This window comes from Suricata suricatta, chromosome 17 (genome assembly GCF_006229205.1).
Source record: "Suricata suricatta isolate VVHF042 chromosome 17, meerkat_22Aug2017_6uvM2_HiC, whole genome shotgun sequence".
In the NCBI taxonomy this organism is placed as follows: domain Eukaryota; kingdom Metazoa; phylum Chordata; class Mammalia; order Carnivora; family Herpestidae; genus Suricata; species Suricata suricatta.
In genome coordinates, this window is record NC_043716.1 from 53,246,245 (window position 1) to 53,261,150 (window position 14,906).

The following is a 14,906-nucleotide window of genomic DNA, read 5'->3' on the forward strand; positions in this document are numbered from 1 at the left end:
GGACCCTTCTGAGGACGAGGACAGGACTCTGGATCCCAAGTTCGCGGTCGTGTTCCCCAGGATGCACAGGCCTGGGACACTCCCTGGGAGGGAGTCGAGCCGTCGGAGCACAGAGGAAGCTTCCAACGACGCCCCAGCCGGGGAGGGGCGCGTCTGGCCTTGTGCAGAGGCTTTGGGGGACAGTGAGGGGCGTGGGGCGAATGGAGAAGGTGCGGCCGGGCCCCGCCAGAACTCTCTCCTCGGCCCTGCTCCCCACGACGAGCCCCCACCCGACGAGAGCGGCTCCAGCAGTGAATCGGAGCCGGAACTCTTGGAGGCCGAGGCTCTGGTCCACTGGACTCAGAGCTCAGAACCCCGCAAGGACCCTGGACTTGACACCGACGACGCACTGCTGCCTCGACTCACCTTGGAGACCCAACAGCGGTCAGAGAGAGGCCTGGGCCCCTGCGGGCCTCCGAGGGGGCGGTGGGTGCCAGAAGATGAGGCTGAGGAGGCGCTGGAGAGGGACCTGGAGCTGAGCCTGGGGCCCCGCCTGGAGGTACCGCCCTCACTGGGTACGGAGGACAGGAGTCTTGGGGAAGGCCTGGAAGACACGGAGGACCTGGCTTGGCTGCGGTGAGCAGGCACAATTCTAAATCTGTCCTGTGTGGGTCACAGAGCCCTCATATGTCACCCTAGGTCCATTTTCGTAAGTTGTATCCTTAGCCGGTATTGTAGCAGAAGGGCTTCCCACGGGAAGTCGCAGGTGAGGGGTGGAAATCAGACGCCCCCGCCTGGGACTTTCTTCTCTAACTGGCACAAAGCTTCCCTCTGGGTCAGCTCCTGCTCCTGCCTGTAGCCGCCACGGCGGGGGGTAACTCACTGAGCAGCTGGACCCCTGTGTTATGGTCGGGGCTCAGAGAGGGTGCATGACTTGCCCACAGTGTCTCTGCAGCCAGTGGTAGCGCTGAGGACCTCCTTCTGCCCCTCCCCCAATTCCCTGTTCCTCTATCCTGCTGTCCCCACAGACCAGTGTGTAACAGCTCTGTGCTGCTGTGCCTCAAGAAGAGGTTTCATCTGGGCCGAATCTACGTATGGGGGCACCTGGGGAGGGTGGCTGGGCTGGGATTGCCCGTGCCCTGGGATCAGAGCGCTCTCCGGCACTTCTAGAACTTCTCCTTCCTTCTCCTCCCTGGGCTGGATGCGGAACCCTCTCTGGGGACCTGCAGAGGGGGCGTGGGGGGGCTGGGCTGGGGAGGACGGAAGCCCCACTCCATTTGTATCCCCTGCTTCCTCCATGCTGTGACAACAGCATCTGCTCTTCTCCCCAGACCTTCGGGGGGCCCTTTCTGCTCTCTCTGAACCCCCGCCGGCCCCTGCCTCTCTTCTCAGCTGAGGTCCTGGCCAGCTACCACCCTAAGAAAGCCCCTAACACCACCCCGTACGTGACTTTGCCCCCCCGCCCCGGCGGCTAAGCCCTGCACGTGCCACTGATTGAGATCCTGGGGAGGGAGGGCGTGCCTGCCTCCATGTAGGAGGGCCCAAATGGCCATCTCTGGCAACCTTCTCGTTTGCTCCCACCCTCCTCCCTCAGACACATCTTCGCCATCATGGCGTCAGCCTACAGCCTGTCTCAGAGCACTGGGCAGGGCACATGCATTCTCCTGGGGTGAGTGGTGGGGCGCTGCTGAACCCATGAGCCACTCTGAGGACCGGGAGGCAGGGACGTGGGGCCCTCCTTGGTCCGCTGCTGGGCGACAGCGCTGGATGTGGAAGGGCTGTGTCCTGGCGGAGGTCACAACAGTGCCCCTTGATCCTGGGCTCTTGGCGTCTTCTTTCTCTTTGGTCTCCATGGCCTGGGTCTATCTTCCCACATTTCCAGGGGTGGGAATCACTTCCAGGTGGGCATGTCCCACTTCCTGGGCTCCATGGGGGTGTCCTCTGTGCCCCTTCCTGGGGACCCTGTCAGCCCCTCCCTTCCACAGTGGGCACAGCGGCTCAGGGAAGACAGAAGCTGCCAGAAAGATGGTGCAGTTCCTGAGCCACCTGGAGCAGGAGCAGATGAGGGACAGAAGATGTCAGGTAAGGGGCAGCTGGCCACTTCCTTGGGTTCCAAGAAGAACCATCCTTCTCCTTTGGGCCAGGAGAGTGGTCTTTAGGCCTCTGGCTTCTCCTTGGGGGCAGCCCCGGGCATTGCCTCCTGTGGGGGCGGGGCCGGGTGGAGCAGGACTGAGCCTCTCCGGGATGAGCACAGCCCCGAGGCGCAAAGTAGCCTCAGCTGGGATGCCCGATCGCGAACGCCCCGCTCCTGGGGATACTTGAGTGCCCCGCCCCCACGCAGCTGGACGCCGCGCTGCTCGTGCTCAGCAGCTTTGGCCACGCCAAGACGGTCCTCAATGCAAACGCCAGTCGCTTCGGGCAGGTCTTCTGCCTTTGCCTGCAGCAGTGAGTGATGGGCGTCCTGGTGGGCACAGAGGGCACCCCCAATCAGCTCCCTTTACTAGGAACCCGAGGCTGCCGGGTTCCGGGTCCAGCCCATAGTGGGTCCCATTCTGGGGCACACCAGTGCCCCTGGGTCGCATGCACCGAGGACACCCCCACCCACTGTCCCGTGCCCACAGGGGGGCCATCGTGGGAGCTTCTGTGTCACATTACCTGCTGGAGGCCTCGAGGGTGGTGTTTCAGGTAAGGCCTGCGCTGCTGCTCACCTCTCTCCAGCTCCCAGAGTGGGAGAGGGAGAGGGGCTGTGCAGGGGTGCAGTTGCTCGCCTGCATCCCTGCCTTTCCCAGGACCTGTCCTTGCTTCCCTGGAGCACAGAACCAGACCGCTGCTCCCCGTAAGCCAGTCCTTCTCCCCAAGGCCCAGGCTGAGCGGGGGTTCCATGTTTTTTACGAGTTGCTGGCGGGGCTGGACCCTGTGGATCGGGAGCAGCTCTCCCTACAGGGGCCGGAGACCTACTACTACCTCAACCAGGTGGGGGCACGGCTTGCCTGGGGAAAGGTCTCAAAGGAGCAGGGGCTGAAGGAGTGGCTGGAGTGGAGGGAAGCTACGGGCCATCAGGCCCTGCTCCCTCACCCCTGCTGTGCTCTGCAGGGCCAGGCCTGCAGGCTCCAGGGCAAGGATGATGCCCAGGACTTCCAAGGACTTCTGAAGGCCCTGCAGGTGCTGGTCACGTGCCCCGAGGAGCTGGCTGCAGCCTGGGCCGTGCTGGCCGCCATCCTGCAACTGGGCAACATCTGCTTCTCCTCTTCAGAGGTGGGCCCCCGCTGTGGCCAGGGGCCGGCATGGACGCTGGGTCAGCGGTGGCTTGTTTGCGGGGTCAGGGCACCATCATACGGAACACCTGTGGGCCGCCCTCTGGGCCTCACAGCTGCCCTGGGAAGCAGGCAGGTTCCCATCATATAGATGGGAGAACGGAGACCTGGAATCATCTACGCAGATGCCAGTGCCATCACGCTGCCTCCCTGGAAAGGCGGGGGGGACCTGTCTTAGCCCAGCAGCCACCTAAGTCACTTTATGTATTTGTTTTCATTGTTTTTAAGTGTTTATTTTATTTATTTTTTTTTTTGAGAGAGAGACAGTGTGAGCAGAGGAGGGTCAGAAGGGGAGGGGGAGGGGGACACAGAATCAGAAGCAGGCTCCAGGCTCTGAGCTAGCTTTAAGGGCAGAGCCCGACGCGGGGCTCAAACCCATGAACCGTGAGATCATGACCTGAGCCGAAGCCAGACGCTTAACCAACTGAGTCAGCCAGGCGCCCCGTGTTTGTTTATTTTAATATAATTTATTGTCTAGTAGACTAGCATACAATATATATAGTGTGCTCTTGGTTTTGGGGGAATGTTTATTTTTGAGAGAGAGAGAGTGAGAGAGACAGTGAGAGCAGGGGAGGGGCAGAGAGAGAGGGAGACACAGAATCCGAAGCAGCTCCAGGCTCTGAGCGGTCAGCACTGAGCCCGACATGGGGCTTGAACTCACGAACCGAGAGATCATGACCTGAGCCGAAGCCAGATGCTCACTTAACCGGCTGAGCCCCCCAGGCGCCCCTCTGTTTTCTAATTTGGTTCTCACAGTGACGCTGGAACTTAGGGTGGCTGTTTCCCTTTTGACAATAAGACCACGGAGGCTCAGAGTCTCGCCAGAGCTGGCCAGCTAGTGAGGAGGGAAAATGAGGACTCGCACTCAGGGCCCCCAGGCTCCAGGGTCAGCTCCTCGCTGCCCAGAGCCGCCTGTGGGACATGGCCCTTCCCCAGCAGAGCCCTCCCCGCTCCCTCCCTTCTCTGTCCAGCGGGAGTCCCAGGAGGTGGCTGCTGTGTCCAGCTGGGCCGAGATCCACACGGCAGCCCGGCTGCTGCTGGTGCCACCCGAACGCCTGGAGGGGGCTGTCACCAGGAGGGTCACGGTGAGCCCTGGGCTCCTCAGGAGGCCCCAATCACCCAGGCCCCGTATCAGCCTGGGGCCTGATGTTCGGCACGTATACCTACCTCTTCCAGGAGACACCGTATGGCCACGTCTGCAGATCCCTCCCAGTGGAGAGCGCCATTGATGCCAGGTGGCCCCGGGGGTGGGAGAGAGCCACAGCTGGGCCTGGCACCCTTTGGCACTGGCTCATTCACTACGCCCACAGGGATGCCCTGGCCAAGGCCCTGTATTCACGACTTTTCACTTGGCTTCTGGGGACGATCAACGCGCAGCTGGCACCACCCGGGGAGGGACAGAGCAGGCACACCGTCACCGTCGTGGACGTCTACGGCTTCGAGGTCACCGTGGGGGCGGGGCCAGGACAGGGTGCCCACCTCACCCCAAGCACTTCTGGGGGCAGCTCTCCCTGAGAGTGGCACCCATGAGCTCTTGCCTGGCTAGCCACGAGAGACAGGACACAGTCCACGGGTGTGGCCTTTCTGCTCTGCTCTGTCCAGCCCTGACTTGGCTTCTGGAGAGTTCTGTCCTGCTTGGCCTTGCAGAGTCTCACAGGAGCCTCTGAGGCAGCAGAAGGCAGAGGCCCTAGGATGGGTCTCACTCCCTATGCACAAAGCAGAGCAGGAAAAGGGACAGTCCCCGGAACGGCCCTGAGTTTTCAGCAGGGAGGAGGGGGCTGGAGCCAGAGGAGGCGGCCTCTTTCCCCCGAGGGGGACCACTCCCTGCCGCCTGCTCTCTCCTCTGCACCGTGCCCTGGGGGACCATGCCCTGGGGGACTGGCCCTCTCTGAGCGGGAGATGTTTGTGGCAAGTGTGTGTTCGTGTGTGTGTGTGTGTGTGTGTGTGTGTGTGTGTGTTTGAGCATGTCAGAGCTCTCTGTACAAAGCACGGAGTGGGGGCTCTTCTGGGCTTGTGAGTGGAGTCTGGGGGACACAGAGGCAGGAGCCTGCAATCCTTACAGGAGGAATTCTGGAAGGGTTCCTGGAGGCAGCAGCCTGGGGCCCTGCTTCTGAGGAGCCAGCAAGCACCTAGGTCATAGGAAAAGGCACCTTCCAGACCACAGGATGGCTGTGACCAAGGGCTGGAGGCTCACAGTTGTGCTGAAGCAGAGGGAAGGGTGTGGACTGAGGTGTGGGCACATGCTGTGCCTAGGCCTTTGGACTTGACCCTGGAGGCTGCAGCATCAGCCCCAGGGCCTCGCTCCTCCCTGAGTTCTGGGAGGGAAATGAAGGATACCAGGCCCTTGTGCAGCACCCCCCCACACCGCACCTGCCCCGTGCCCCCGCCTCGTCGGGTGCCCACCTCACTGTCCACGCGCCCCTAGGCCCTGCGGGTGAATGGCCTGGAACAGCTGTGCAATAACCTTGCCAGTGAGCGCCTGCAGCTCTTCGCCAGCCAGATGGTGCTGGCCCAGGAGGAGGTAAGAGGAGCTGAGCCTGGGGGGGGGGGGGGGGGTATAGGGGGTGGCACCCAGGCATTCCCGGAGCAGAGGCCATCCCTGGGAAACTGAGGCCGCTGGACTGACAGCCCTGTCCCAAAGCACCCCCTGCTAGCGGCCATCTCAGTCTTCTCGGGCCTCATTTTACCAATCTGTACAATGGGAGAGCCACCCCCGCTCTGGCTCCAGTGAACTCCCTCCTGTAACTGGCCCGGTGCTGGCTGTTCCCAGGAGGTATGTGAGCGAGAGTCACTGCCCTGGGTGCCTGTCCCCCAGCCTGTGAGGGAGACCTGCCTGGACCTCCTCGCAGCCCAGCCCCATGGCCTCCTCAGTATCCTGGATGCCCAGACATGGCTGTCCCAGGTGAGCCCCCAGTGGCAAGGACGAGGTGGGGGCCCTGGCGGCCAGGCCGAGGCCATCAGGGCCTCTCAGAGGAGCCAAAAGGTGATGGGGTCCAGAAACCCTGCCCATGGCCTCTCAGCAGAGCTTGGGGGGACAGTGGGCAAACCAGGTTCAAATCCTGTCTCCGGGTGGTCTTTGGCCAGACACCTGACCTCTCTGGGGTTCCTCAAGTCCTTGCTGCAGAAGGGGCAGCGTGGTGGGGACTGCACAGGGCTCACAGGGGTCCCTAGGGCCTCCAGCTAGTAGAGGGCAAGCCGCAGGCTGTGGTACGGCCATTCCACAAACACTGATCACTGGAAGGGATGCACAGTCCAGGCAAGGCCAATGTCACATGCAAAGGCCTGAGGGAGGCTCGTCCCTCTTATCAGGCCACAGACCACACCTTCCTCCAGAAGTGCCACTATCACCATGGCAACCACCCCTGCTATGCCAAGCCGCAGCTGCCCCTTCCTATCTTCACCGTGAGGCATTACGCCGGGACCGTCACCTACCAGGTATCAGGGTCAGTCAGGGACAGACTCCTGAGTGAATCAGTAGTGTCCGCTCCCCAGACCTGAGTCACCAGACGGGTAACAGGAGGTGAGGGGAGGCTCCTGCGAGGGCTTGACCTATGTGTCTCCCTGTGCCCTCCGCCCTGTTTCTTCTTTAAAACAAACAAACAAACAAAAAAAAACTGTATTTTGACAGGGAGGGGCAGAGAGAAAGGGAAAGAGAGAACCCCAAGCCTGATGCGGGGCTCGACCTCATGGAACTCCAGAACCCTGAGATCACTACCTGAGCCCAAACCAAAAGTCCAACAGTTACCTGACCGAGCCTCCCAGGAGCCCCAGTGCTTCACAGCTCTGAGCACGACTTAGTTCTGGCTGAGCACGATGGGGTGGAGGGAGAAGAGGCCTTGGGGACCTTCAGACCAGGAAGGACAGAGCGTACGTGTGGGACCGGCTCTGATAACCTCAGGCTGGCTGCTTCTCCTTTTTTTTTTTTTTTAATGTTTGTTTACTTTTGAGAAACAGAGCACAAGCAGGGGAGGGGCAGAGAGAGAGAAGGAAACACAGAATCCAAAGGAGGCTCCAGGCTCTGAGCTGTCAGCACAGAGTCCAACACGGGGCCTGAACCCACGAACTGTGAGACCATGACCTGAGCTGAAGTCAGACACTTAACCAACTGAGCCACCCAGACGCCCATCTGCTTCTCCTTCTGAGCCTTCATTTTCTCATCTGTAAAATGGGAGTGGGAATCTGTCCTATAACATTGCTGTGAGGGTTGAATGCAGTAATGTAGAAATTGACAGGTGCCTGGCACTTGCTAGGTGCCCACCAAAGGCACTCTCCTCTCCCCTTTCTGAGTGTCATGGAGACGGAGTCGGGGCCTGGCATAAAAGGTAGGACTGTGTGACTGCTTTGAAGTCGGGCAAGTCAGGTGAGGCTTCCTGGAGGAGGTGACATGCTTTGGTTGTAGCAGAAAACACAAACTGTCCAGGAGTTAAACAAACCCAAGGGACATATGCCAATTATACCTCTCCCCCCGACCCCCTGCAAAACCAATCATGTCTGAAGAAAAAGGAAACACAAGGAAATCGAATAGAGAAAACCACAAAACTATATTGAAGCTCACAAAAGAAAACTTGGAAAAAGGAGTGTCAAACCACATTCCTGGCGGGGAGCCCTAGTACCGTTCTTTCTTTCTCAGATAAACTAGAAAAGCAACACAATTCCAGACAATTCCCCAGTCGGGTTCTTATGGGAGGAGGAGGAACGGACTTTGACAAAATTACTCTGAAGTATTACCTGGAAAAGAAATGCATGAGAATAGCCAATAAAATAATGAAGAGCAGGAGATTAGGCAGGAGTTTGCTCTACTAGCTATTAAGACATGGTCATTGGAAGAGTATGGTGTTGATAAGGAACAGACCCACCAACGGAACAGAATTGCTTCAGGTAAGTGGGAATCTTAGTGCACACACACACACACACACACACACACACACACACAGTCTTTTTGTGTCTGACTTATTGCACGAAGTAGGATATTTTCCCAAGGTTCATCCATGTTGTAGCATGTGTCTGATTTCCTTCCTTTCCATGGCTGAATAATAATCCGTCGTATGGTTGGACCCCATTTGGTGTATTTGTTCATCAGTTGGCAGATACTTGAGTTTTTGCTTCTGTGAACGATACTATGAAAACGGCTGCACAAAGTCTATTCGAGTCTCTGCTTCCGATTCTTCTGGCGCGTGTAGCTAGGAGTGGAAGAGCCAGGTCAGAAGGTAACTCTAGGGGCGCCTGGGGGGCTCAGTCAGTTAAACATCCAGCTTCGGCTCAGGTCATAATCTCACAGTTCTTGGGTTCGAGCCCCGCATCGGGCTCTGTGCTGACAGCTCAGAGCCTGGAGCCTGCTTCAGATTCTGTGCCTCCCTCTCTCTGACCCTCCCCTGCTCACGCTCTGTTTCTCTCTGTCTCAATAATAAATAAAAACATAAAATTTAATAAAAGAAACAGTAATTCTAGGTTTACTTTTTACAAGGAGCCACCAAACTGCCTGCTCCAGTGGCCGCACCGCCCACATTGCCACTGGCAGCGGGCAAGGGCTTCAATCTATGTTCCTGCCAGAACTTGTTATTTTCCATTTTTTGTTTTTTAAAGTTTGTTTTGAAAGAAAGTGTGAGCTTGAGCTGGGGAGGGGCAGAGAGAGAGGGGGAGAGAGAATGCCAACCAGGCTCTGGCTGTCAGCACGGAGCCAGATGTGGGGCTCGAACTCACACTCTGTGAGATCATGACCTGAACTGAACTCAAGAGTCATATGCTTGGGGCGCCTGGGTGGTTCAGTCGGTTAAGCCTCCGACTTCGGCTCAGGTCAGATCTCACATTCATGGGTTCGAGCCCCGCGTCGGGCTCTGTGCTGACAGCCAGCTCAGAGCCTGGAGCCTGCTTCCGGTTCTGTGTCTCCTCCTCTCTCTGCTCCTCCCCTTCTCATGCTCTGTCTCTCTCTGTATCAAAAATAAATAAAATATTAAAAAAGAGTCACATGCTTAACCCACCGAGCCACCCAGGGGCCCCTTATTTTCCATTTTTAAAATGATAGTCCTCCTAGTGGCTGTGAAATGATGACCTCACTGTGGTTTTGATCCATGATTCCCTAATGGCTCATGATGTTGAGAACCTTTTCATGTGCTTCTTGGCCAGTTGTGTGTCTCATCTGGAGAAATATCTATTCAAGTTCTTTGCCCATTTTCTTTTCTCTTTTTCTTTCTTTCTTTTTCTTTCTTTCTTTCTTTTTCTTTCTTTTTCTTTCTTTCTTTTTCTTTCTTTCTTTCTTTCTTTCTTTTTCTTTCTTTCTTTCTTTTCTTTTCTTTCTTTTCTTTCTTTTCTTTCTTTTCTTTTCTTTCTTTCTTTCTTTTCTTTCTTTCTGAGAGACAGACGATGCAAGCAGGGGAGGGTCAGAGAGAGAGGGAGACACAGAATCCAAAGCAGGCTCCAGGCTCTGAGCTAGCTGTCAGCACAGAGCCCGACATGGGGCTTGAACCCACGAATCGTGAGATCATGACCTGAGCCGAAGCCAGGCGCCCCACTTTGCCCCCTTTCGAATTAAGCTACTGTTGTTGGGTTGTGAGAGTTCTTTATGTAATCCGGATATTAATTCCTTATCTGACATGTGATATTTTCTCCTGTCTTTTTGTTCTGTTATATTTTGAGGGGCGCCTGGCTGGTTTTGTCTGTTGAGTGTCTATTTCCACTCAGGTCATGATCCCCGGGTCGTGAGATCAAGCCCTGTGTTGGGAGCTGCGCTGAGTATGGAGCCTGCTCGAGGATCTCTCTCTCACCTCTGCCCCTTCTCCCTACCTTGCACGGGCAGGTGTACACTCTCTCTCTCTCTCTCTCACTCTCTCTCTCTCTCTCTCTCTCTCAAAATAAGTAAAATATGTCTTTTGATGCGCACAAGTTGGTTTTTTTAAGTAAACTTATTTAAAGTCCTCTCTATACCCAACATGGGACTCGAACTCACACTCCTGAGATTGAGTCAGATGCTCCACCGCTGAGCCAGCCGGACGCCCCACAAAAGTTTTAATTTTGATGAAATCCAGTGCATCTATTTTTTTTTCCTTTTCTTGCCTGTGCTTTCGGTGTCCTATTCAGCAAATCATTGCCAAGTCCAATGTCAGGAAGCTTCTCGCTGTGTTGTTTTCTAAGAGTTTTAGAGTTCTAGGTCTTAAATTCAGATCTGGTTTTTTTTTTTAAGTTTATTTATTTATAGAGAGAGAGCAAGCCAGGGAGGGGCAGAGAGAGAATCCCAAGCAGGCCCCTCCATCGTCAGCAATGGGCCGGACCAAGGGCTTAAACTGACAAACTGTGAGATCATGACCTGAGCTGAAATCACAAGTCTGGCGCTTAACTGAGCTTCCCAGGCTCCCCCATAAATTTAGATCTTTGATCTATCCGTTCATTTGGGGTTAATTTTTATATCTGGTGTGAGATAAGAATCCAGGTTCATTCATTTGCGTGGAGGTGTCCAGTTTTCCCAGAGGCTCTCGTGGAAGAAACAAAGGAGCCCTTTAGCTCAGTGGGAGAGGCTGGATTACTGACAAAGGGACCAGCCTCCACCCAACCTTCTCTCCTTGGCTTCCCCTCCGCTTCCCACATGTCTCTTGCAGGTTCACAAGTTTGTGGACAGAAACCGGGATCATCTTGACCCTGCCGTGGCGGAAATGCTTGCCCAGAGCCAGCTCCAGGTGTCCCTGCCAGTCTCCTCGGGGCCCCCAGCCCTCCACTCGGTGGCCCCCATTCTGCCCCGGACACTCTTGCCCAAGGGGCAGGCCCTGGTACCTTGGGTCATGGGCTGAGCTCTCCAGGGTCTGGATGCTGTGGACTGCACCCCCCCCCCAGCTCCGTGGGGACAGGGGTGCAGCCCCCTTCAGCTCCGCAGGACAGGGGTGCAGGCAGGGCTATGGACAGGCCTGGGGGACAAGCCAGCTCAGCCTCCTCTCCCCCTGCAGCTGGTGGGCAGCCTGTTCCAGGAAGCAGAGCCCCAGGCCAGGGGTGGGCGAGGCAAACCCACACTGGCATCTCGCTTCCAGCATTCCCTGGAGGACCTCCTAGCCCAGTTGCGCAAGTGAGAACAGTGCGCCCCACAGGAGACCCCAGGGAGTTGAACAGAGGGGGGCTGGTCTGTGCCCAAATGACCCCCTTTCCTCCCATCAGGAGCCATGTCTATTTCATCCAGTGCCTCAACCCCAACCCAGGAAGGGTGAGCTCCCCGCTTCCCCACGCCTGGCCCCGGAGCCTTCCCATCCACCTGCCCCGCCCTTCTCAGTGGCCCCCAGGACTCCCCGCCCCCCCAGCCTTAAGTCCCTTGCCTCCAGCTTTCATTGGCTCTGCCCATGGCCACAGCTTCCGGGCCTCTTTGATGTGGAACACGTGGCAGAGCAGCTGCTCCAGGCAGGCATCCTGGAGGTGGTGTGCAGCCGCAGTGCCAACTTTCCTGTGCGCATGCCTTTCCAGGCCTTCCTGGCCAGGTAGGGCTCCAGGACGGGAACAGCCAACTGCCTAGGGACCTCAGGGCTAGGACCCAAGGGGTGGCTGCAGACACGGGTTCCTTCAGGGTGGAGATGGACTCACTTTCCTAGGGACCTTAGGCCTGGCCACAATCCCCCTCCTGTCACTGTTCTTTCTCCTTCTCTCCCTCCCTCCATCACTCCTTCCCTGTCCATTATCACCCTCCCCTCCAAGCCTCCATCTGCCCCTTCTCCATACAGCAAAACTCTGCTGGGTGCCCGGCACATAGTAGGTGCTTTCCAAATTGTTGGTGAATGACTTAGGGACTGAACAGACTCTGAGGGGTTTGGGGCGGGAGGTGGGGGTGGAGGGCCTCGCTGTGCTTGTTCTGACCTCAGCTCTCCATCCGAGGGGCAGGTTCCAGGCCCTGGGGACAGAGGGGCAAGAGGAGTCCGATGACCGGGAGAGGTGTGGCGCCATCCTGAGCCAGGTGCTGGGGGCTGAGTCGCCCCTCTGTCACCTCGGAGCCACCCAGGTGGGTGCATATGTGCAGAGAGGCAGGTATGGCTGGAAAATGAGAGGAGTGTTCGGGGACACTCAGGACTCGGTGGTCTCTCTGGGTGGTGAGGGGATGGCGTGGGTGTGGGCGGCAGGTGGGCTCCCCACAAGGCTGTCCTGCTGGAAGGGAGGAGGCCGAGGCCGCAGGAGAAGAGCAGGGGGCCCGCCTCCCCAGCGCCCTCACCTCTGCCCCCAGGTCCTGCTGCGGGAGTCCGGCCGGCGGCAGCTGGAGCAGCACTGGGCCCGGCGCGCCCTGCACCGCAGCCTGCGTGCCCGCCTCTCCCGCCGGCGCCTCGGCCGCCTCCTCTTGCCGCGGATGCAGGCCAGGTCTGCAGGGGTGGGAGGGGCCGCGCCGTCTCAGGTGGTAGGGCAGAGTGTGGGAGGGCTAGGACCTCAAGGCAAGTCTATGGGCCCCAATGTCCTCCCCACCCATATCCTTGCAACCTTTGCTTGAATATCCCTCGTCACAAGAAGCTCACCACCTGTTGAGGCCACCTAAAACTGCAGTCTTAACTCCTTCAGCGTTTTCTAGTCTGTTCTTCACTCTGCAGCAAAAATGCTCTTTTAAAAGCATGAATCAGGGGGCACCTGGGTGGCTCAGCTGGTTAAGCGCCTGACTTCAGCTCAGGTAATGATTTCACTGTTCATGGGTTCAAGCCCCATATCAGGCTCTGTGCTGGAGCCTGCTTCAGATTCTGTGTCGTCTTCTCTCTCTCTTTGACCCTCCCCTGCTCGCACCCTGTCTCTCTCAAAAATAAACATTAAAAAGATTAAAAATAAAGTAAAAGCAGGAGCCAGGCTGTGTGAGACCCTGCCTACCTCTCCAGCCTCTAAGTCAGATTTTTATGCTCCAGGCTCGTTGGACTTCTTGATCCTCTAACGCTCCCTCCCCCTTCTCACATAATCAACTCGCTTTCACCGCCTGTCTTTGCTCAGTCACCCAACAGCTGTTGGCTGACTTTCTCCATGACCCCGGGCCGGGCCAGGCATGGGGACCCAGGGATCGAGGCAGAGATGGGGCCTCCCAGGCTCACTGGGGAGTCAGGCGCAGACAGTAAGCCTGCCATCAGTCACCCCAAAGTGGTGGTGAAGCACTAAAACAAAGTAAGGGCGGGGCCGTGGCCACCAGGGACGTCTTCTGAGGGAGGGACGGAGGGCATCCATCACCACTATCCATTTCCGAGATGTTTTCGTCTCCAACAGAAACTCTGCATCTCTTCTGCACTTATTCCCACTCGCCTTTCCGCTGTCACCCAGTAACCTCCAGTCCACTTTCTGTCTCTGCGACCTTGCCTCTTGTAGGTATTACATGTATGTTGGCTTGTACAATATTTCCTTTTACACCTGGCTCACTGCACTAAGTGTCCTGTTTGCAAGGTTCATCCACGCTGTACCAGGTATCAGAACTTCATACCTTTTTTTAAAAACTTATTTTGAGGGGCGCCTGGGTGGCTCAGTTGGTTAAGCGTCTGGCTTCGGCTCAGGTCATGATCTCACGGTTCGTGGGTTCGAGCCCCGTGTTGGGCTCTGTGCTGACAGCTAGCACAGAGCCTGGAGCCTGCTTCGGATTCTGTATCTCCTCTCTCTCTGACCCTCCCCTGCTCCAGCTGTCTCTCTCTGTCTCTCAAAAATAAATAAAAGAAACATTAAAAAAAAACCACCTTATTTTGAAAGAGAGAGTGTGTGAGTAGGGGAGGGGCAGAGAGAAGGGAAAACACAGAATCCAAAGCAGGCTCCAGCCTCCAGAGCCCAGTGCAGGGTTTGAACCCATAAACTGCAAGATCATGACCTGAGCTAGTCAGACGCTTAACCAACTGAGCCACACAGGACCCTCCCTCCTATATTTTTTAAGTGAACTCTACCCCCAACATGGGGCTTGAACTCATGACCCCAAGATGCTCTACAAGACTGAATGAGCCGGTGCCTCAACACTACATTTAAGAAATTTTTAATATTAATCCTGCTCATGACTCCTTTACTGAGGAGTCTGGTCTTTCTTTTTTTTTTAATTTTTTTTTAATGCTTTTTACTTTATTTTTGGGAGACAGAGAGAGACAGCACAAGCAGGGGAGGGTCAGAGAGAGAGGGAGATACAGAATCCAAAATAGGCTCTAGGCTCTGAGCTGTCAGCACAGAGCCCAACACGGGGCTCAAACCCACAGACCATGAGATCATGACCTGAGCTGAAGCCGGACACTTAACCGACTGAGCCACCCAGGCGCCCCCTTTTTTTTCTTTTATAGTTTATTGTCAAGTTGGTTTCCAATTGTCTTTCTTATATCTGGAAAATTCTCAAAGACACGATCTCTTCTGGATGTCTTATAGACTTCCAGTGTAGTATATATATATATTTTTTAGAAGTCCTTAAATAAAAAGATGCCAGACTCTTCTCAACATGTCGGTTGATTCAGTTAATCTTGTGGTGGGGCAGGTATTACACTAATCCTCGTTTTGCAGATGGTGGGGATAAGACAGAGGGCAAGTAACTTCCGCACGACCCCTCGGACTGAACAGGAGGGAAGTGAGCCCGGTGGTCGGCTCAGCTAAGACCTTAATCTCCTTCACTGAACACCTGCTCAATGCACCTGTTCTTCCAAAGTGTCCTGTCCCTTCCCTGTTGCTTCT

General features: G+C 56.3%; 1 protein-coding gene across 1 annotated transcript in view; it reads left to right on the forward strand.

Moving 5' to 3' along the window:
- Positions 1-14,906, forward strand: part of MYO15B (myosin XVB) — a 31,595-nt gene that overhangs the window by 1,292 nt on the left and 15,397 nt on the right. Inside the window, exons 3-22 of the mRNA XM_029927085.1 lie at positions 8-615; positions 1,008-1,071; positions 1,311-1,420; positions 1,574-1,648; positions 1,965-2,061; positions 2,321-2,424; positions 2,601-2,664; positions 3,073-3,234; positions 4,265-4,378; positions 4,470-4,528; positions 4,604-4,736; positions 5,719-5,814; positions 6,064-6,195; positions 6,603-6,728; positions 10,883-10,960; positions 11,225-11,340; positions 11,430-11,475; positions 11,619-11,743; positions 12,141-12,258; positions 12,478-12,608. Coding sequence (XP_029782945.1) covers positions 8-615; positions 1,008-1,071; positions 1,311-1,420; positions 1,574-1,648; positions 1,965-2,061; positions 2,321-2,424; positions 2,601-2,664; positions 3,073-3,234; positions 4,265-4,378; positions 4,470-4,528; positions 4,604-4,736; positions 5,719-5,814; positions 6,064-6,195; positions 6,603-6,728; positions 10,883-10,960; positions 11,225-11,340; positions 11,430-11,475; positions 11,619-11,743; positions 12,141-12,258; positions 12,478-12,608 — 2,558 coding nt within the window. The remainder of the gene's footprint in view (positions 1-7; positions 616-1,007; positions 1,072-1,310; positions 1,421-1,573; positions 1,649-1,964; positions 2,062-2,320; positions 2,425-2,600; positions 2,665-3,072; positions 3,235-4,264; positions 4,379-4,469; positions 4,529-4,603; positions 4,737-5,718; positions 5,815-6,063; positions 6,196-6,602; positions 6,729-10,882; positions 10,961-11,224; positions 11,341-11,429; positions 11,476-11,618; positions 11,744-12,140; positions 12,259-12,477; positions 12,609-14,906) is intronic.